The sequence below is a fragment of the Antechinus flavipes genome, chromosome 5 (genome assembly GCF_016432865.1).
Source record: "Antechinus flavipes isolate AdamAnt ecotype Samford, QLD, Australia chromosome 5, AdamAnt_v2, whole genome shotgun sequence".
In the NCBI taxonomy this organism is placed as follows: domain Eukaryota; kingdom Metazoa; phylum Chordata; class Mammalia; order Dasyuromorphia; family Dasyuridae; genus Antechinus; species Antechinus flavipes.
Genome location: NC_067402.1, coordinates 17,708,440 through 17,731,433, shown reverse-complemented (window position 1 = coordinate 17,731,433; position 22,994 = coordinate 17,708,440). Strand labels below are relative to the sequence as shown.

Genomic DNA, 22,994 nt, shown 5'->3' with positions numbered 1-22,994 from the left:
TCCCCTGCCCCCTCCCCCACCCTCAGTCTCCACCAGCAGAGGCAGGACTCACACGTGGGGCATGTGGGAAGCTCATGTCTGGACCCAAAGCGATGCCGGCTATTTTGGAAAAAAGCGATGCAGAAAGTTGGCGTGACGTGGCCAGTGTCACTCTCCGGGACATAGTGGTGTTCTGTCAGAGCCAGACATATTAAAAACATTGGGATAATTTGAAATAATTTGTCCAGGTCTAGGAAATGTCTATTTCAGGCTCTAGGCCTGAATGCATATTGAAAGAGGTGTCCATCAAAGCTCTTGGGGAATCTGGACCCTTAAGGAGCGTCACGGTCTTGTGAAATAAAAGTCTCTAGAATACAAGAATCATTTTCAAAATACTGGTGGAAGGAAAAGTGCAATAATCTGGTGGTGAAATATTGACTAAAGCTTGGATTAGAAAGAAGCCACAAAGATCAGGACGGTTCAAATCCTGCTTCTGACTCTTCATAACCATGAGATCCAATCTTAGCTTCCTCACGTGAAAAATGAAGTAAATGAGGAGAAGGAAAAGAACAAGAATTAGAAGGGGGAAGAAGAGGAGGAGGAGGAAAAAAAGAAGAAGAAGAAGAAGAAGAAGAAGAAGAAGAAGAAGAAGAAGAAGAAGAAGAAGAAGAAGAAGAAGAAGAAGAAGAAGAAGAACAACAACAACAACAACAACAACAACAACAACAACAACAACAACAAGAAAAAGAAGAAAAGAAAGAAGAAAAAGGAGTAAGAGGAGGAGGAGGAAGAAGAAGCAGAAGCAGAAAAAGGAGTAGGAGATGAAGAAGGAAACGAGGAAGAGGAGAAGAAGAGACAAGAAGAATGTCAACTATTGTTCATTATTTAAACAATAAAATCTATAATCATATAATATATAATTAATTAAGTCATTGAGTGTGTTACCTACTTTATTCTTAGGAATAGAATGCAGATAAGTATATGCAGACTAGCATCCAAAGACCACACATTGAAGTAGATATGGGCTCTTTTATCATTTCCATTCATTTGACCTTCCATTTTATGCACCTTAATTATCTGGCCATTTTCAACTGGGGGCCCAAATACTCAAATAAATGTGAAGGCTGCTCTCCACAAAGGAAGCAAAATACAGCTCCCTAAAATAGAACTGGCAGGTAAAATTCTAATCCCATTTTGCACTGGATTAGTGGAAGAAAGAGTCCAGTCATTTATTAACTTGGGACAAATCAGTTCCCCTTGATGGGCCTCGGTTTCCTCATTTGTAAATTAGGGAATTGGACTAGGTGACCATACAGCTAGTGCAGTAGATGGAGTGCTGGGCCTGGAATAAGGAAGAACTGAGTTCAAATCCAGCTTCAGACATTTATTAGCTGTGTGATCTTGGACAAATCACTTTATCCAGTTTGCCTCAGTTTCCTCCTCTGTAAAATGAGCTGGAGAAGGAAATGGCAAAGACCCAAATGGTCATTCGTCTACTGGTAGGTCCCATAAAGAACCCCCTTCTCCCCCCGCCCCCCCACACACACTCCCAGGACTGTGTTGTGGCCAAGTTCTGCTTCAGTGATGTCCTTTCTTCTGTGTAACTTTCACAGTCTCGGGGCACTATGACTGAGTTAATGAGAGACAGCCACTCCCCTTTTCAAATTAATCAATTATTAATCCATTTCTTTGGAAGAAACATTATAGACCATGTGGTCTTTTTTTTTAGCTACAGTTAAGCAACGGGGGAGGTGCCATATCGAGGCAATAACACCTTAGTCTGAATTTCTTTTCTTACTCCCCCCCCCCCCAGGCAATTGGGGTTAAGTGACTTGCCCAGGGTCACACAGCCAGGAAGTATGAAGTGTCTGAGGTCAGATTTGAACTCGGGTCCTCCTGGCTTCGGGCCTGGTGCTCTATCCACTGCGCCACCAGCTGCGCCATCGGAATTACTTTTCTAAGACCAGCCAGTAAGTGTGGAAGGTCATTTCTGAGCTCAGGAAGGTGCGTATTGCCAACTCCCAGTCCCCGTGCTCTATGGCGCCCCCTAGCGGAGCACCTGCTATGTTTCAGACAGAGGTGGGGGGCGCTAACTGCAGCAGATTGTTCAGTCCTGGGAAGTGAGCAAATGCAGCCGACCAGGGCTTGATTCCTTGTTCTGATAAATGTCAGACTTTCCAGAGGGAAGGAGAAAATGGCAGGAACACCGCTGACCCGGAAATGTCCTGCGGGGAGCTGGTGGTTTAGGGGTCAAACACCAGGAATACGAAGAAGAAATGGAACTGGCTCCTGTCCTCACAGAGCTTCTAATCTGACCAGGAAGACAATCTGCAGGAACGGCCGTACAGAGGTGCTACGGTCTCCTTTGGAGCATTGGCAGGGGGGGAGCACATCAAGGAGGAGCCGGAGAAGAAGGCCCTCGAGCGGAGCCATTAGGAAAATGGAGAGACAGGAGTCAGGAGAGAGGCCATGGGGCAAGGGGGCAGGAGAGGGAGCACCACGGCTGAGGAATAGCAAGAAGGTGACTGCGGGTGAGTAAAACCTCCTTCCCTTGGAGAGCGGTAACGTGCAGCAAGGCCAGAGAGGTGGCAAAGAGAATGGAACAGTCGTTCAAAGATCTTTAAATGACAAACAGAGAAGTATACAGAGTATTACGGCCTAGACGTAATAGGGAGCCACTGGAGGTTCTTGAGTCACATAGTAACAGTCAGATTTTCACTTTAGATGCTCTTATTTTATACAACTCTTATTATATATAACAATTTACATATATCCAATTTATACAAGCTCCTATTATGTATAACAACTATTGCAAATTGTTCATTAAAAAAAGATGTAATGTGTTTTATGGCTTGGGAGCGATACATTTTAAGTTAAGAACTGCTGTTTGAAAACCTTATGACATGAAATTTAAAGGAAACGCGGCAATTTTGCAGTAGGATGGAGAGGAAGAGCCGAGTTCAAGTCCTATCTCAGAGACATACGGCCTATATGACCAAGAACCCCACGGGCCCAGGAAATTAGCTAAGGCTGTAAATTACCCGGGAGCTGCTCATCTCATGAGCAAAGGGAATCTCCGTGCCAGAAGTTCTTCACACCAATGAAATCCCAAGATTGAATGGAAATGAAATTTAAATTGTTTTTTAAAAAGCGAATGATCACATCCAGACAATGTTTCTGGAATCACTTCAGCATCTATAAGAGGCGGGGCTGACTGACTTCAAAAGTCCCTTTTATTTTGGAACTCTGGGATATTGTGACCTTCTATGCTGTTGAGGGAAGACAACTTACAAAGTGAGCCCAAAGTGACAAAAAGAAATGTTTTGGCCATGTTTCTCTGAAGGAGAAACCCAGAAGCCTTGAGGTAAACCTTGTCCAATCTGAGTGGGAGCTCTTTAGCTTTCTTCCCTCCAAGGCTGAGGGTGTTAGGAGGAGACCTCCCCGGGCCTCCCGCTCGAAAGCCCGCCAGGACTGAGCCATCCCACCAAGCGAAGCCAGGCCTCATGATCTCGCTCTGGCAAAAATCTTGGAAAGAACAAGCCGAAGAATTCCAAGAAAAAGCTTGAAATTGATCGGCGCGAAGCAGAACGCCCCCAAATCCAACCACGCTCCCCATTCCTCTCCCATCCCCCCTGCCAAATGGGACGACTTGGGCCCGGGCCCAAAAGCACACGGGACATGTGCCGCGCAAACACACAGGGACCGCGTGCCCGCGGACTGGGGGGCTTGGGAGGGAGCCCTTCTCGGGCCGGCTGCCCCCGCTCCGCTGCGCAGATGCCGCCAATTCCGGGCTTTGGAAACGTTAAACAAACACGAAAACAAGAGCCGGGAATATGTGTGCTGGGTGTCGGGATGGAGGCAGGGAGAGAGCTGGGGCTGTGTTGTATGCATTGCTATGGTTACAAAATCAGGGGTGGAGAGAGAGAGAGAGGAGAGAAAGGGGGAGAGGGAGAGAATGAGAGAGAGAGAGACACATGGAGACAGATAGAGACAGAGTGAGGGAATAAGAGAGAGAGAGACAGAGACTGACAGAGAGAGAGAGAGAGACAGAGACAGAGACAGAGACTGATAGAGACAGAGTGAGAGAATAAGAGAGAGAGAGAGAGAGAGAGAGAGAGAGAGAGAGAGAGACAGAGACTGACAGAGACAGAGAGACTGAAAGAGAGAGAATGTGTATGTGTATGTAAGAGAGAGACAGACAGACACATAGAGACAGAGTGAGAGAACCAGAGAAAGAGAGAGTCAGATACAGAGACACAGAGAGACAGAGACACAGAGAGAGAGGGAGAAGGAGAGACAGAAAGAACGGGAGAGAGACAGAGAAACAGATAGAAACAGAGAAAGACACTGTGTAGGTGGGAGTGTGTACATGAGAGAAGACTTGCGGGGAGGTGGACAGAGTTTAGGGAAGGCAGAGAAAGGCAGGAGGAGTGGAGGAGGAAAACCCATTTCAATCCCAGCATAACCCAAACCTCCACTAGCCTAGGGGAGGTCTCTGAAAGTTCTTAGCCTCATAGGATTCCAGAGCCAACCCCGAAAGGGAGCTCAGAAGTCAGCGCGTCTCCCCCAACCCATATTCTTATTACAAAAAAAAATTATTAAAGCTTTTTATTTTTCAAAATATGCGTGGACAAGTCTTCAACATTAGCTCTTCCAGAAGCCTGTGCTCCCATTTCCCTCCTTCCCTAGGTGGCAGGTAGTTCAAGTTCAAATGGTAGAAGCATAGGTTAAATCCAATCTAGGCAGAAAGATTTATATAGTTATCTTACTGCGCAAGAAAAAGCAAATAAACCAGAAAAAATGAGAAGCAAAATAAAATCCAAGCAAACAACAATCAAAAGAGTGAAAATGCTGTGCAGCCCATAACCTAGACGAGAAACCTGGGACCCAGGGTAGATTGCTTGAGTTTAGGGGTTCCAAGATAAAATAACGAAGGGTTTGCACTAATATGGGACCCCAGGGGGTGGAGACCGCCAGGCTAACTGGCCCAGGTGGGGAAAAGAGAAAGTTCAAGCTTCCCTAGCGATCACCCTGGGAGCAGTCAGAGAAGATGGGGAATTTCTGTTGTCGTTGACTGATTTCGGTCATGTCCAACTTGTGAGCTCATCTGGGGCTTTCTTGGAAGACACACTGCTAGGTGGTTGGCCCTTTCCTTCTCTAACCCATTATACAGGTGAGGAAACTGAGGCAGGCAGGGTGAAGTGACCTGTCCAGGGTCACACCGATAAAAAATGTCTGAGATCACGTTGGAACTCGGTTCTATCTGACCACACCCCGTGCTCTATCCCCTCTACCACCCAGCTGTCCCGAGAGGGAGACCAGCATCCAAAATGGGGGGGAAAACGAGGTCAGTGGGCATGGAGAAGATTTGTGAAGTTTCTTTCAGATCAAAATTCTATGAACTTATCTGCCCCTTCATTACAAATTCACTCTCATCCCTTCCCTCAATTTCTGTTCTGTATATGGCATGGATAGCCAAAATATAAATAGCTATAAAACAACACAGCTCATACAGAGCCGTAACGAGGTATTTTGGTGCCTGAGGGAAGGTGCAGGAGTGCAGGGAAGGGAGGAGGGACTCAATCACCCCCTGCCTTTAAGCCAATTACCCCCGGTCCTGAACCTTTTAGCCCTTAGGCAGAGGTGGCAGGCAGGGCTAGGAGGGAAACCCTGAAGTGGGTGGCCATCACGGGCTGCAGATTGGGGAGGGGTCTGCCATAGGAAAGGGGCACGCTCCTCAGATGTCAGTGCCCTGAGAAAAAGCCACAGTTGCCTCACCCTAGTTCTGCCTCTGGCCCCATATTCTGCTTCAGGAAAAATTCCCTCGGTATTTACAAGTCACTGATCTTAGAGATGAGTAACACTAACTTCCACTTTCTACAAAACACCAAACCCAAGCTGATTTCTTTTCTCCAAGAGCCCCGTCCTCTCCCTGGGAGGCACAATTGAAGCCGTTCCCAAAGCCCCCAATCACTGAGCCCCCCTTTCTTTGGGAACTGATCACATACCTGGGGGCTAGTCTAGAGCCCCCCTCCTACACCATATCTGACTCTGGGTTGCTTTGTTACTGGTTGGCACTTCCTTTACCTATAGGTGGCGCGGTGGGTAGATCACAGGCCATAGAAGCAAAAGGATCTGAGTTCAAATCTTGTCTCAGCCTGGCTAAGTCCCCCAATTGCTCCATTTCCTCATCTATCAAATGAGCTGGAGAAGGAAAACGCAGAGCAGTGGCTCCAAGGCCTTCGCCAGGAAAACCCCAAATAGGGTCCCCAAGAGTCTGACGCGACGGGGACCCGACCGACTGGAGCTCGGTTCAGCTCCAAGGCCTGCCGATGCTGGCCAAACGACCTACTTCCTTGGACCGCCGATGGCTCCCCTGGGGTGGGACTCGGGGACCTCTGAGGCCCCTCCAGCTCTGTGTGTGATACCATTTTTTTTCACTGTAAATCAGACACTAATTCGTGGATTTGGGGGACACGCAAGGCTTGTGGATTTTGTAACAGGACACCAGCAGCCGGGACAAAGCAGCGTCAGAGGCAGGATATCTGAGAAGTGCTTTTTTTCAAAGGCAGCACCTTTAAGTGTGGCCCAAGAGACAGGATGATTTCCTGCCGTTTCCAGGGCCGAAGGGAAGCCCGTCCAGTGCCGGGTGGGCAACGCCCCCACAGCCTTTTTTCTGGCTCGGCCTTCTGAGGAAGGGCATTCTGAGGGCGCGCTCTACAATAGCCCATGTGTGACCCTGGAAAAGGGCGCTGGGAATCATGAAACGAGAACTGGGTTGGAATCCGGAATCCATCCCGTCTGACACAGGAAGAGAATTAAGCATAGAAAACAAAGGCGATGGCGAAAAGAAACCTGGGCAGGATCTCACGGATGCCGAAATCACGGAAGGATTTTTTTTCTTCTTTTCATCCACAGTACTTTCATTTGTCATAAAAATCTTTCATCTGCTCCCTCAATGTTCCCTGGAAATCTTCCAGGCTGACAGGAAACAACTACTGGGTGCTCCCCTGACCCTCAGGAGGAGAATGGAAAAGTCAAGTGATTATCTCAAAATCATGGGGGGAGTAGTTTGTGCACAGACCAAGGAAAGAGATCTAAAAGCCCAGGTGTTCTGGTGACAGGTAAGCTCTTGAGGGCAGGCCCGGTCCCTGCGCTGTCTATTTCCAATGCCAACGTGTTTGTCTCACCCAATAAGCTGTAACCTCCTTGAAATCAGAGATTTTCCCAGCTGGAAAGTGTGTGGGACCTAGGAAGAGCTTCATAAATACTCAGTGATTCATTCACCTAGAGGAGGGCTTCCGTCTCCCTTTTTTGTATCATGGACCCCCTTTGACAGTTAACGAAGCATATGGATGCCTTTTCAGAAACATGTTTTTAAACAATTAAGGGCACTAATAAATTTCTAATTTAGTACTGCTAATTAAAATTAGAGTAGGGATCCTCCGCCATTTTGCTGTCATGGACAACAGTTGTCTAGTGAAATCCATAGGTTCCTTCCCAGAATAATAAAAACAAAAGAAAATGGATTATGAAAGAAACCAATTCTATTGAAATCCATTTATCTATCTGTCTGTCTGTCTACCTAGCTCTACTGCAGTCATCCTTGCAGACAAATGGGTTTTCTATTTGAAATCAGAGAAATTTCTATTTGAGTTTGCCATGATGGGTCTAGCGTACTGAGTCTAATTTATATGAAGAATATGTAAGTTAAGGAAAGCCCAGAATGAGAAGATAAAAGACACTGCTGAGTTCCACCATTGGAGTATTGCTAAATAAGAGGTGGCTGACTGTTTGTAGAGGCTAGAAGCTGGAAAATGAATGGATGCCCATCAATTGGAGAATGGTTGAGTAAATTGTGGTATATGAACGTTATGAAATATTATTGTTCTGTAAGGAACGACCAGCAGGATGAATACAGAGAGGACTGGCGAGACTTACATGAACTGATGCTGAGTGAAATGAGCAGAACCAGGAGATCATTATATACCTCAACAATGATACTGTTTGAGGATGTATTCTGATGGAAGTGGACCTCTTTGATAAAGAGAGCCTTAATTGATCAAAGATGGACAGAAGCAGCTACACCCAGAGAAAGAACACTGGGAAATGAATATAAACTGCTTGCATTTATGTTTTTCCTCCCGGGTTATTTCTACCTTCTGAATCCAATTCTCCCTGTGCAACAAGAAAACTGTTTGGTTCTGCACACATATATTGTATCTAGGATATACTGCAACCCATTCAACATGTAAAGGACTCTTGCCATCTGGGGGAAGGGGTGGAGGGAGGGAGGGGAAAAATCGGAACAGAAATGAATGCAAGGGATAATGCTGTAAAAAATTACCCTGGCATGCGTTCTATCAATAAAAAATTATTTTAAAAATAAATAAATAAAAATAAAATAAAATAAAAAAATAAGAGGTGGCTGATAATCACCATACTCACTGGTAGCGGCAGAAGGCAAACTAGCTTGACATTTCCCCAAATCTTTGGTTATTGTGTATTCCAGTAGTAAAATGTATTATGTAAAAGACTCATGGGAATTGGGGGGAGGGGGGAGAGGGGGCAGGCGGCAATGAATAAAAGAGGTTGTTTATCACAGGGATTGAAAGAGTGTCAGAGAAGGACATGGCTGGAAATCAAATACAGTGTGGTTGCCTCGAGCTACTGCTTGGCCATCACTGCCAATCCCACGTTCCTGATGCTCCATCTCATTAGCTGTCACCGTCTCAGACTCACAACTGCTCAGGAGATGAGGGGACTGTGAAATCCCCTTTCTGCTTAAGTTTCTATCACTCTTGGGCTCTTGAAAGGTCACCAAAAGCACCAGATTACCAAGAAGTGACTAAGAATGATGTCACATGAAAGAATTGATGTCAAGTAAACCTGAAAGTCAGATAATGGCAACTAAGGTCATTATTATTTAATAACAAAGTCACAGGACCAGAAGTGACCTGGAAAGATTCTCTTGATACCGACTCATGACCTGTGGTGGACTGCAGGGTCCATTGGCTAAGACATTCAGTAGCTTGTACTCTTGGATCACAGCAATCTTGGACTTAACCTGGGGAGTACCTTAGCACGCTGGCTGACAACTTGCATATTAAATGTTGTTTTAGCAAATGAGTCGGTGACAGGACTAAGAAGACCATGAAAATGTACCTTCCCCCTAGACTGAAGGATTAAGATGGAAGCTAAACTGGCTCCACCCTTGTCTTTTATTGTTAGCAAAGCCATGACTTGTCACTTTGTAGAAAACAGATCTCAAGAGAGCTTAGTCATTTGCCCCTGGTCTCTTGGATATGCTATGGGCGAATAGCAGGGAGGACGCCAAGATTTTCTCTGCTTTTTCTGAGTCCCAAAATGAAAACAATGATGAGTTTTAGGTGCTTGGTGCCTCAGTCTATTGACCAAGCTGGAAAAATTACTTTTTATGACCATTTGCTGAGAGAAACAAGATTAGTCATCTTGATAGCCATGGCTTCCTTATCTTAGAGTGGATGAAAAAAAGTGAAAATAACAACTTGGAAGTTTCTTTCCTTTTTAGCATTTTCTACAAATCATCTTTGTGGAGCCTTCCTCTTCCTCCCTCTCTCCCTCTATTTCTTTATTATTATTATTATAGCTTTTTATTGTCAAAACATAAGCATGGGTAATCTTTCCACATTGACTCTTGTAAAAAGTTCTGTTCCACCTTTTTCCTCCTTCCTCCATCCCTTCCCCTAGATGGCAGGCAGTTCCATACATGTTAAATATATTAAGCATATCTTAAATACAATACATGTATACATAGTTATACAGTTATCTTGTTGCACAAGAAAAATCAGATTTAGAAAGAAGATAAAAATAATCTGAGAAGAAAAACAAAAACGCCAGCAAACAATAACAAAAAGAGTGCAAATTCTATGTTGTGGTCCACACTCATTTCCCAGTGTTCTTTCACTGGGTGTAGTGAGTTCTGTTCATTACTGACCAATTGGAACTGATTTGGATCCTTTCCCCCTCTATTTCATGAAATTACTTTGTATGTGCTTTGTAAGAACCTCGTTATCTTCTTATTTTAGCCATTTTGCTTCTCCTTAATGGAATATAAGCTCCTTGAGGGCAGAATCTGCTTTGTTTTGCCTCTGAATCCCAATTCATGGCATATTGCTTCCTTACTTAGAATAGGAATTGGAAAAGCACTTATATTGAAGTTAAATATTAGCCATGAATTCGTTTATTGGAGTCTACTATTATATACCATCAGGATACAGTAATACTTTTTCTCATACATTTAAAGGATCTAGAAGTGTGATTTGAGGGAGTTCTTTTCTTCTCGGATGAGAACAAAGCTAGGGTTTGGGGATGAAAATTTCTGAGAAAAAAAAACAAACCAGAGAGTAGATGGGCAAAAGCATTTAGTTGCTATGTTTTAATTTAGGAAATCTAAAGTCATCTAAAGGTTGTCTGCGGCCAATGGTCATTCACCAAGAGCCCACATAGGCACGATCCTGAGTGATGAGAATACAAAAACAAAAATCACACATCGCCAGCCCTTAGAGAACTTGCGTTCTGTGCACAGGGGCAACAAGTCCACAAGAAAGGAAACATGATATATCTAGGAAGTAAGCAGGACCAATCGGGGTGGGGAGAGCATTCTAGGCTTCAAGGGCAGCCATTTGGTTGGATGGGAAAGTGTGGGAAGGAGAAAGGTGGATAAATCAGCCTGGGAAGCTCAGGTAGCACCCGGCCGTGAAAAGGTTCATATGCCAAAGACAGAAGTTTGCAATTCGCTATGTGGGCAAAGAAATGACCCGATCAGACCCAGGCTTTAAGAAAATCAAGTTGGCAGCTGTTCAGAAGATGGAAGGGAGAAGGGAGCAGCTGGATCTTTCTAAAGGGCAGCCATTTCCCCAACCGTGCCCTCAAACCCAATGAGGAGAACCAGAAAATGTCCGATCTGCAGAATTGTATCTCCTACCAATAACGCATGAATGAATAACTTAATTTTATTTTTTTTGAGTGCCCTCACTGTTCCATTTCCCCTTATATGAGAGACAAAGAGAGACAGAGAGACAGAGAGACATTGAGAGAGGGCAAACTGTTACTGTTCATTTGGTCTCCAAAATAGACGCCAACTTGAATTTGACTCTGCCAACAAGTATTTGGTTTGGCTCTGCACGGCTTGGGCTGAACAAACATTTGCCTATTTCTGAAAGATTTGCCCAGCTCTATAGCGGGCATCGGTGCCATCTGGCATGTCCCCATGACTGTGTGGCACAGTCGGGAGAGATCTCTTGACCACGAATTTTTATTTGCCCAGGGTCGCCAGCATTCTGGGCTTTGTCACCATGTTGGGTCAATGGGCTGCTCAAAGAACAACCGCTTTTTCAGGCTGAAAGCTCACAAATGTGGGATTCCCCAGTTGATCCTGAATTGCTGCCATCTTTGTTTCTCTACTAACTGACTGAGCCTCCTGGAGGGTCCTTGTGGGTAAGATGGGATGAGTAAGACACAGACTGACCAGAAAAAGCTTCATGGTGGCACAGGGAGTCATGAGCCCTGGCCAGCTCACCCCGTCTTCCCCATGGTACAGAAGCATGGCACTCCGAAGCTCAGAGAAGCTGCCAAGTGTAAGGATCAGAAAACGGCAGGAGCATCTTTATCGATGGAAGCACGCAGGGGGCTCGGGGACTGAGTTCTGTGACTGGAGGCGGGAATATCGAAGTCCAAATTCAGCCTCAGACAGTTATTGACTATGTGACTCTGGGCAAGTCCCAACCTCTGTTTGCCTTAATGCACTGGAGAAGAACAGGGCAAACTACAAGAAAACCTCATGGACGGTATCGGCGTCCCATCGCCCACAGGGTCTAGGAGAGTCGGACATGTCTGAACCAAGCAGAAAGTTATCACCTGGTGGACTGCATGGTCTGAGCAGGTGAGACCCCTGTGATATGTCTTATTTCTGTCAATCTGAGGGCGTTTTGGGACCCCAAGACTTACCCAAGATTACATGGCGGACACGGATCAGAGGCAAGCCTTAGAGTAGGTCTTCACAGGACCCTCGATTGATTTGGAGCTGAGAGGGACCCAGGAATTGATCATACCTGACCTGGTCATGTCAAAGGTGAGGAAATCAAAGCTCAGAGAGCTGAGCGACACCCAGGGTCACATGGCCAGAACGTGGCAAAGGCTGGCCTTAAATCCGGCTCTTTGCGAGCCCATCCCCTTTGCCATCTGGGATGCCTCTCGGGCAATTTTTAAGAACCAAAGTAGTGGAGCCGGTGCCAGTCTACACTGGCAGAGTTTCCTTATCAGCATTTCCTGGTGCTAATGAAATCACAGCCAAGTCTGAAAAATGCCTATTAATGCCCATTGGCACAGATGTATATGGCTAACCATTCAATCGAAGCCCACTGGACTTTAAAGCACCCAAGACCCACGTCCTTCTCAGTAACCGCACAGCTCTGCTCGATACACACGGTTCCTTCCCCAATTCTGCCAATGCCCGCTTCGGAGGCTGCCTCCTGCTGCTGAGGGGGACTCTGTTCTCCACAACCAAGCAATCTGGAGGCTCCCCCAACCAGGGGAGGACTGAGACCCAGTGGCCCACAGACTGAGAACCACGGAGCCAAGCCAGCCCAGGGAGCTCACCCCCTGCACCAAGGCAGCAAATCCTTCAGGCACAGTCATTCCTGAAAACCACATCCTGCGCTCCAGAAGGATCGCAACCTGCTTCGGAGGAACGAGTAACTGCAGATTTCCCTGAAAGCTGATTACTGCCTAAAACATTACTTATTTTTGAGGATGATGGGCAAATTTCTTGTAGCTTTATTATTACTTTTTTAAGAGATGGAGGAGGTTGGTGGGAAATCTAGCTCTAGTTTTTTAATAGTCAAAGTCAGACTTACCTTGAGATGCTTTTGCACGAGCTCAGATTTAATAAAATACATTTGGATGATAATGAGGGCACAGGTTTTTCACACCTAGTACTTCCTCGGATGGAAATATCAGGAAAACACATTTAGAAATGAGCTGACAAAAGGGAGAAAATCTGCTGTCCTTTTTGTAATCGCTAAACCGATCCACACGTCCATTTTCCACCAAAGCAAATTAACGCCAGACACAAATCTAGGGCGCCCCATTAAAGCTTTCTTGGAAATGCTGCACTTTCCAAACAGCCCTTTCACCCTCTCCGTCTCCCCGTCACTGGGGACAATTCCCCTGTAAGTTACAGTAACAAACACTCTCAGATGTGAGCCAATCTGTTCATGGGCCTGGAACAGAGAGACCCATTCATGGCAAACAGAGGAGCGGGTCACTGCCCTGACCCACACTCCGGGCCGGCGGGCAACACACCCAGGCAAGGGAAGCGAGACGAGGAGCGGCCGGTTACTCACCATCTTGGCCTCCGAATGCATCGGCTGCACCTGGGGAGACGCGCAGGGGTTGTTGAGGTTGGGGGCTTGCATCCCCATGAGGTTGGAGTTCACGGACATCTGCCTCTCCATCTACCGGAGGGGAAAGGGGCAGAATTAAAGACGGAGTCTGAGACTGGTCCCGCAAGGGGGACCCGGAGCTGCCGGGAAGCTCTGAGTGGACAAGGAACCAGCGAGAAAACTTGTGTATGACACACAGCAGCCATGCGAGGCCCAGCTTCAGGCTGTTCTATGCTATTCGCAATAGCAAGGCATCCGCTGTGGCCCTCTCTGCAGGCTCTCAGGGACTAAGGCTTCAAGAGAACAGATAGCTTACTTCTCTCTAGCCCTTGAAGGCGACCTGGGGGGTGGAGGGCCGTGTGACTTGCCTAGGGTCATGCAACCCATCTTTCCTTACTTACAGCAGCTAGATGTCGTGGTAGGTAGAATGTTGGACCCAGAGCCAGGAAGATTCTTTTTTTTTTAATGAGGCAATTGGGGTTAAGTGACTTGCCCAGAGTCCCACAGCAGGAAGTGTTAAGTGTCTGAGGACAGATTTGAACTCGGGTCCTCCTGACTTCAGGGAGGCCCCACCAGGATGACTCTTGCCTCAGACATTTTGTTGTTGTTTAGTTGTTTTTTGGTTGGGTCAGATTTTTTAAGAAAATCCTTTGGGATTTTCTTGGCAAAGCTATTGGAGCAGTTCCCCATTTCCTTTTCCAGCTCATTTTACAGATGAGGAAACGGAGGCAAACAGGATTATGTGACTTGTCCAGGATTACTCAGCTAGTATCTGAGGCCAGATTCAAACTCAGAAAGATGAGTTTTCAGATATTAGAATGCTTTATTAGAGGATAAATTGCTTACCTTGTCTAAGCCACAGTTTCCTTATCTATTAAATGGGAATAAAGTAACATCTGCCTCTCCCCTTCTTACCTGGCCTTTTCTTGGGCTGTTCCCCACGAGTGGAAAACCAGAGACCAGAGACGGAGTGTCTCGGTCTTGGAATGGCCAGTGGGACAAAGTCAAGAAATCGAAGAGTATGTGTCATATAGTAAGGTACGACAGGAGAGGTAGGGAGACGGGGGAAGGTTATGAGGCCTTCTGCTGTGAGAGGTGGAGCAGAGCTTGCATCTATCTGCTGGTAATTTGTTTTTTCTCTGGGTAGCTGTGCTGTGGGGGAAGAGCAGGAAATTTCCCACTGGGCCCACTACCACGATGGGTGCCCCACTGTTGCATTTGGATTATACCTGTCCTGAAGAGCTATGTCTAGCTTCTAAGAAGGGCTGGGAATTTCTAGGAGGGATGGGCGGAGTAGGGGAAAGAGAGGGCCGTAAGCAATGAAGGGGAGATGGACAACAGCCCTGTGATTAGTGCTATAGGAAAGCTGGGATATGACCCAACTTTACACCCTCAAGTTAACCCATTTTCTGTAATTAATTCATTTTGACACAGAGAAGATTTAAGGCACAGAAAAACAGGGTATTCCAAGCAATAGGGAATCTATAAGGAAGTGAGGGTGAAGGAGCAGACATTTTGGAGGAGTATTTTGATATTATAGAAAAAGTGATGGACTTCGATAAGGAAGGATTGGGTCCAAATTTCTGAAGTTTGTTAGCTGTGTCAAGTCATTTCACTCTAACCTAACCTGGGCAGCTCTCTCAGACTTAGCTCCTAAGTTATGGCGTTGTGATGGCTGAAGTAGAGGGAGCTCTCAACACAGATCCTTAATAAAGGGGACACGTTCTTAGCTTTGGGGGAGGTCCAGAACCCCCCGGATAATCCGTGTGGTGATGTCAAGGGACCCCTTCTCAGAACCATGTATTTACATGCAAGAAATAACATATACAGAATTTCAAAGGAAACTAATAACATAGAAATACAATTATCAACCCCCTCAAAAAAAAATCTCTGAGTTCATGGACCTCCAGAATAAATAAGGGAAACCTGTAAACACAGCAGGACAGGCGTGTATTAAAATATTAGGAGAACCAGCCATGAAATCAAAAGTCTTACCGGCATCAGGACTGCTGAGGAGCCGGGCATGGTGGGATTCGGCAGGGTCCCGGGCATAGAGGCTGGCATGGGCTGTCTCTGTCTGTTGTGAAGGTGCAGTAGTGACGATAGAGAGCCTGGGACAGGCCTAGGAAGGAAGGAAGAAGGAGAAGTTGGTATCATTGTCAGTCCTGAAGATCAGAGTACTGAGAATCCCTTGCCCGAGAGAGATAGTATTCTATTATATAGTATTCGTGTCAATGAGGATCTGGAGGAAATAATAATCCCATTTTCCAGTAATAATAAACATTTAATAAGCTCCTACTTTGCATCAGGCACTGTGCTAAACAATGGGGAGAGACTAGAGACATCCCTGTCCTGGTGCAGGAGCTCGTGCAAACAAATCCGTGCAAAACAAGTCATATACAGAATAAATATTCATTAGAATTGCTTGTAGACTGCTGCTTTAAGGTTTGAAAAATGCTTAATAAGCTTTATCTCCTTTGATTCCACTTGGGGAATGGCTATTGTGGTATATGATTGTAATGGAATACTGTTGTGATGCAAGAAGAAAAACCTGGGAAGATTGACGAGAACTGATGCAAAGTGAACAGAACCAGAAGAACACTGTACACAGTTACGGCAACATTGTATAAGAAGCAACAGTGTGACAGCTCTTCTCAGCCGCCGTACAATGATCTAAGACAATCCCAGAGGACTCGTGATGAAACTGCCGGCCTCCAGAGAAAACTGATGAACTCTGAATGCAAATTGAAACTCTTTTTTAACTCTTTCTTTGTGTGTGTGTGTGTATTTTTTGGTGTAACATGGCAAATATAAAATATTCAAATGTATTCTTTCTTTACTTCTTAAGGACCAAGGGAGAGGTAGAAGGCAGGGAGAGAATTTAAAACTTGAAATTTTTTCAAATAAATGTTAATTTTTTTACATGTAATTTGGAAATATTTAAATAAATAAAAATGTATTTACATGTTGGGGGGAAAACATCTCCAATGACCACATGTATGCACTTGACCAAGACCCTTGAGATCATAGGAACCTAAATTTAGCACCTGAAGGAAAAGTCAAGAGTCAACTAGTTCAACTCTCATTTTATAGATGAGAAAACCTAAGGAGAGGTGGAATTTGAATCCAGATCCAGAGACAACCTTTCACTGTATTATGCAGCCTCCAACTTTACCTTTTTCCTCTCTCAAGGCAGGGTGGATGACATTACCCTTACTGGCCCTCCTACTCTAAACCTTTCCTTCTAGGGATGTAGGCTGGAACATGGTTACGTGGGCACTCCCCTGGATCAGGGTTTTTTCCTAGTCTAAAAACAATTCATGTCATTCCCTCCATCTCAGGCATCTTTCCTGAAAGCCCGGTCTCATCGTGGGCCGCCCCATGTCCTCACTCCCTGCAGAACAAATTTCATGTAGAAATCTGCTGGAGCCTCTTGCCTGGGATGAGAAAACAAACAGAACGTCTCCCATCCCGGCTTTCCCCAAACAAAGGACCAAGGGCAGCTCCACCCTCTGTCACCCAGACTCACTGGGAGAGTTGAGATTCCAGGCCGGCAAGTAGAAATCAGCCATTTCATAATAATTCAAGGTGTTAGGCTGCTTGACAGGAACGTTCTGATTTTTGGCCTGACCTACAGGGCTTGTGCAAGCCATTCTCTAGGGAGCCCTGAGTCTGAGCTTTGCCGTAGCACAGGAAAAAAAAAAAAAACCACACCATACCCTTATATGGATTTATTGAGTCAGGGAACATGAGACTGAGGGAAAAGGGAATTATTTGTGTTTATTAAAAATGGCAAATAAGCTAACTCCCTTTTGGGGCCCATCCCCTTGGTGTATCTCAACTCCGATCTGTAAAAAGGCAAAAACCAAAAACATCTCATGACATCCCAGGTAGCTCATCTGTGATAATTTTACTCTGAGTTTTTGCCTTAGAAATGTAATGTTTGACTTACAGCCGGCTTCCTTGCTGTTCCACGACACTATGTCCAGCTCCAGGCCCTTTGCTAGTTGCTCCCTCCATCCCCAGAGCACTTCCCCTTCCTCACGTCTGTCTCTTGCCTTTCCCAGCTTTTGGCAAGTCCCAGATAAAATCCCCTCTTCTACAAAAATCTTTTTCTGATTCCCCTTAATGCTAGTGCTTTTCCTCTGCTGATTATTTCTAATGTATCCCGAATATATTTTCTTTGTATATCCTTGTGTGTGTGTTGCCTTCTGCATTAGATCGTAAGCCCCTCGAGAGCAGAAACAAAATATGGATAGTGCCAAGATTAACTGTTAGGAGAATCACGTGAGAAGTCCGGTTGCATTATATTGAGCCTTTTAAAAAAATACAAAGATGAGAAATTGCTAGGATTATAAAGTTTGGTTATTTGTCTAATAGGGTAACCAAATCCTCCTCGAGACTTGTTTTTGTTTTTGCATCTTCGATCCAGTTTCTGGCACATAGTAGGCTGTGTGTTGGACTGGGCTGAATTATTGGAAAGATGTGGGGAGGTCAGGATGAGTAACAAGATTCGATCTTCCCTCTCGTTTATACGACTTGACACTAACAGAAATTACTTTTTCCACCTTTTTTTTTTTTGCCAGAAATGATCAAAAGGCTCCTTAAGAAATCATAGTTGATCATCACAGACACATACATGTGAGAATATTAATTAGAAACGTGCATCAGTCCAGGGAATTACATGCCTATGATTTCCCCAACTTCTCTAAGTGCTTATAGACAAATATCTAAAGTAATAAATATATATGTCTATACCCCAAAACATGAAAAACATATAGGAGAGTCAAGATGGTGTAAAAGAAAGTGTGCAGGCTTTGGAGGCAGGAAGAACTAACCAGGTTCAAATCCTTATAATTCACATAATCGCTCTATGACCACAGGGGAAAGTTCATCTTTCTGACTCAAAAACCTAAAGATGAGTTGAGATCTGCCTTCATGGAAGAAGAGCCCACATCTGGAAGTCCTTGAAAGAAGGAGTCACCTAATCCAATCCCTTCCTTTTTAACAGAGGAAAATGAAACCTGGGGAGCTGGTGACTTGTCCAAGACCAAACTTGGGTGGTTCCCAAGCCCCCAAAGGGATCCAAACTCACATCTTCTGATTCAGAATCAAGTGTTCTTTTCTCTAGCACAAATGATTCTTTAATCATTCCAAACACCTTTTAAGATATTTCAAGTGTCTCAGTGTTTTGACTTAAAGCTAATCAGGACTTCATTAACTCCAGCCCCTTAATTTTGCAGATTGGGAGACTGAGGCAAAGAAATAGAAAGCACCTTAGGTTACATGGGTAATCAGTGGTAGAGTTGAGATGGAAATTTAGGTTCTCTGACTTCAGTATGATGTTGTTTGCCCCGGACCAAGTTAGGACGACTTTATGGACATCGACTGTCATCGTACAGAACGATAAAAGTTGCCACAGGTGATTGTGAGGGGCGGGACTCCTTGTTTCTTTGGATTTTGATGAGTCCCGTAATTGGTTTGATTGAATTTCAGCCCCAGATGTGACCCGTGCTTTTAAAAATATAAGCAGAATATTTAAGCTATCACTTTCCACTGCAAAATTAATTTTAGAACTTATGAAATATCAAAGCAGCTTCTTTACTAAGTTACAAGGAGTTTCCACACCGATAAAATTATGGGTGCCCCTCCCCCCATAAAAATTAGATTATAAGTGGAGAATTGAGGCAATTATTAGGATAAATCAGCCCATAAAACACTTTTGCCTGAAATATCCAGATAATTGAGGCAAAAGTGGTTTGGGGTCAGAATTACTGGAGTAATTGCTTTAATTCTCCACTTCCCTTTGTATATGCAGACATCACCATAATTGTTGTGATAATATATTGCACTCCTATGATGGTTTAAACCTTTTGGGTCAACAGAGAGTAGGGCGATGGATATTATTTCCCTCATTATTCAGGCATGGAAACTGAAACTCCAAGATTTGGAGTCTTTGTGTCCCCATAAGGCAGGGAATGACAGAGCCCAGAGCCAGCCTCAGACTTCTGCTGCCTCCACACCTGAAAATAGAGCAGGGAGAGCGTCTTGTGCTAAAGCTCAGTAAAAATCAACTTTTCACCATATAGCCCCTATGTTCACATCCTCTTTTGTGTATCAGGGGCCCCTCTGATGTTGTAGGGAAGCCCAAGGCCTCCTTCTTAGAAGAGGATTTTAAATGCAGGGAATAAAATACATAGCATTACCAAGGAATCCAGTACGTCAAAATCACTAAAAAACTCCTAAATAAAGAAGTCAATTGGCCCTAGAATAAGAATTACTGGTACATTCCCATCTTTATTTCCATGATTTTTTTTTTTTTTCCCAGAGCAGTTTAAATGTTAGGATGTCTCAGTGAAACTGAGATAAGAGATCAGGAATCCATTTCAAATGATATGCCTCCTTCCTTCCCTCCCTTTTTAAAAACTTTATAAATCATGCAGAATGAAGGCTCTGAAAATGATTGTGGAATTGTAGCAGTTGTGAAAACAAAGAACCAATGGTCTCTTGTTCTCTCTCTTGTTTCTCTGCTTCTCTCTCTCTCTCTTTCTCTCCCTCCCTCCCTCCCTTGTTATTCTTTTTCCCTCCCTTTCTTTCTCTCTTTCTTCCTCACTGCTTTCTACTTGCTTCGTCTCTTTTTTCTTCTTTCCTTGACTTTTAACTCTCTACTTCTTCCCTCTCTTCTTCCCTTCTTTTCCTTCTCTTCTTTTCTCCCATATTCCTTTCCTCTTCTCTTCCATCCCCTCTCTTTCTCTTTTCCTTTTACTCTTCTCTTTCCCTCCTCTTTTCTTTCTTTCTATCCTTCTCACTCATTTTGCTTCTCTTTTTCTTCATCTTTCTCTCTCTGCTCTTCTCTCCTTTTATCTCATCTCTCTTTCCTATTTTCTGTCTTTTTCCTCCTTTTCCTCCTCTTTCACTTTCTCTTTTTCTTTCATTTTGTGCCCTCCCTCTCTTTTTCCTCTGACCTCTTTGTTTCTCTTTTTTACCTCTTGTTTCTCTTTTCATTTTGCTCCCTTCCCCACCCCTCCCTTCATCCCTCTCTCTTGCCCTCTCTCTAGTGTGGGCTTGTCGCCATGAGCTAATAATTCCAGACTTTGAGCAAACTGATCCTCTCTTTTTAATAACCACGTGCCTTTAGGCAAAGTCTTTCTGCTCACGATTGTTGGGGCATGGAACAAGGTAAGGTGTGTGAGCTCAGAATGGATTCTTCAATGACTGAAGGGGCTCCGGTGGTACTGAGAGTTTTCCAAACTCACACATTATTCCTCTTTATACACTTGGATAAACACACCGCTTAGGGCTGGAATCCATGTAAGCTTTTCTTTCAATTAAAACGTCAAAGATGACAGACTATTTTCACCATTTTCAGCAGAAGACAAGGGACAACAGCAAACCTTCTCATGTCCCTGCCCCCCCCCATATGCTCCTCACCAAGGTGGGGGCGCCTGCAAAAAGTCAGACTGAATCTGCTCATGTAACCTGATGTTTGACAGAACAGACTGACTCAAATCCCCAGCTGCAGACCTAGAAGAGACCTCAGAGTTGCTCCAGCCCACATGAGAAACTGAGGTCCAGATAAATTGACTCCCCTGATCTCACAGAGCTGCTGGACCAATGCTTTTGGGAGAGGTTGACGGAGCAGCCTTTTGTAAAGCCCCACAGGCATATGGTCAACATGGTAAAAAAAAATAAGTTAATTAATAAAAATAAAAAAAAACCAACAGTAAAACTAATTAAGTCATCCAGAAAGCAGGGTAAGCAATGCCAGAATCAAGAGTGAACCATAAACATTTCAGAGATCTTGGCAATTAAAGAGACATGAGGAATCTGGCTTCATAGAAAGGGGGCCAGGGGAGAAGTCAACGGACTGGGCTGCCTCTGGCAAAACATTCCATCTGGGACTCAGTTTCTTTATCTGTCAAGTTAAGGGGTCAGAACAGACAGCAATTAAAATATCATGACTCAGAAAGGGAACTCTCTTATTTTTCAGTCAGGGCTCAGTTTAGGACAAGAAATGTGGACAAAAATTGAGAAAAAGAGATATGAACTCGATCAACACATTGGATATTTTCAATGAGATGGAGTCCATAAAAGTCAGTCTAAATAAATCTCCTCTCTTAGGAGGAGATAAATTTAAGAGAAATTTCCTAAAAACTGCCCTAATCACGAATACTATTCATAGAATTTTATAAAACATTGGTAACCGTATCAGTTCAACAAGCATTTGTTGGAATGATAATCAGGTCCGATCCCCGCTCTGGGTAACCTTGGCGAATTATTCTTCGGGCTTCAGTTGACTCATCTGGAAAATTGCTTGGGTGAGACTAAATGATCTTTAATGTCTATTTCAGCTCTAAATCTTTGATCCTCCTAAGCATTCCAAGCCTTCCTTCAAGGCTCAGCTCAACTCCCACCTTCTGCAATCTGATTTTTGAACTATCTCATACACGCCTGGTTTTTATGTTGCCTCCGTGATCAGAATGGGAGCTCCCTGAAGTCAGGGACTGCCTTCTTTGCAGTTCAATAGTGCTCAATAGTGCCTGCCATACAGCATATAGCAGATGCTTGTTGATTGACAAACTTACATATGTCGGGCCCCGTGAACACAAAGACAAGTCTCTGCCCTGAAGGAGCTGCCATTTTACACAGTTCATATTTAGACAACAATTTTATTGATGGATAGACACAAAAAAAGTAAATAAAGGAAGAGTGTGTTGCCCCCAATTGTCTATTTATTTAGACTGACTTATGGACTCCATCTCACTGAAAATATCCAATGTGTTGATAGAGTTCATATCTCTTTTTCTCAATTTATGTGTGTGTATGTGTGTGTGAGAGAGACAGAGACAGAGAAAGAGAGAGAGACAGAGACAGAATCAGACAGGCAGTAACAAAGCCACCCAGAGAGAGAGAATGGATGGAAGACATCTCAGCTCAGAACAGAAGGCACCAAGGGGTCCTTCTAAGACGAAAAGGTCAAAGTGAGACCATTCCAAACAATTTCCCCAGCCCATGGAAAAGCATGGGGAGAACACCACAGAAGGAAGAGTTTTGTTCTATGTTCTGAGTACACAACTATAAAGAGAGACAGAGACTTCATTTGGATGTTCTTAAGGGAAGAATTATAGCCAGACTTGCCAAACGAGTTTCTGTCAGGGGCCGGGGAAGGGGAGTCTAAACCCCTAAATCTTCAGAGAAACAGAACAACAAGAGAGAAGGATGTTCCCCTTTCCCTTCCCCCAGGAGTGGACTTTTAAAATTTTGCTTCTTCTGAAAAGGAAATGACTTGCAGAGATCTTGGGGGCAAGATGAGCCTGGGGGCAGGGGACTTCTTTTAGTGACTTCAGAAAACAACAGTATATTATGAAACAACAGAAAATGATAGAATTCTCCCTATTCCACAATCAAGATAAAACAACTTAAATTTGCTGGATTAAAAATCACCCATTGCTAGGATTAATTCTGGATCTCGTTCTAAAAATAATTCAATATAATAATCTAAAAATAACTGTCTCGCCAACTCATTATTATTTATAATTAATAATTATCAGAGAGGTAGCATGGCCAAGAGAATAGGGAGGCAGGCTGGAT

The 22,994-nt window shown here is 44.3% G+C and overlaps 1 protein-coding gene across 3 annotated transcripts in view; it reads right to left on the bottom strand.

Annotated features, from left to right (window-relative positions):
• Window positions 1-22,994, bottom strand: part of CREB5 (cAMP responsive element binding protein 5) — a 488,046-nt gene that overhangs the window by 113,202 nt on the left and 351,850 nt on the right. For all 3 annotated transcript variants that reach the window (XM_051963010.1, XM_051963008.1, XM_051963009.1), the window contains 2 exons: window positions 15,399-15,525; window positions 13,365-13,475 (listed from right to left, as the gene is read on the bottom strand). In XM_051963010.1, coding sequence (XP_051818970.1) covers window positions 13,365-13,475; window positions 15,399-15,525 — 238 coding nt within the window. The remainder of the gene's footprint in view (window positions 1-13,364; window positions 13,476-15,398; window positions 15,526-22,994) is intronic.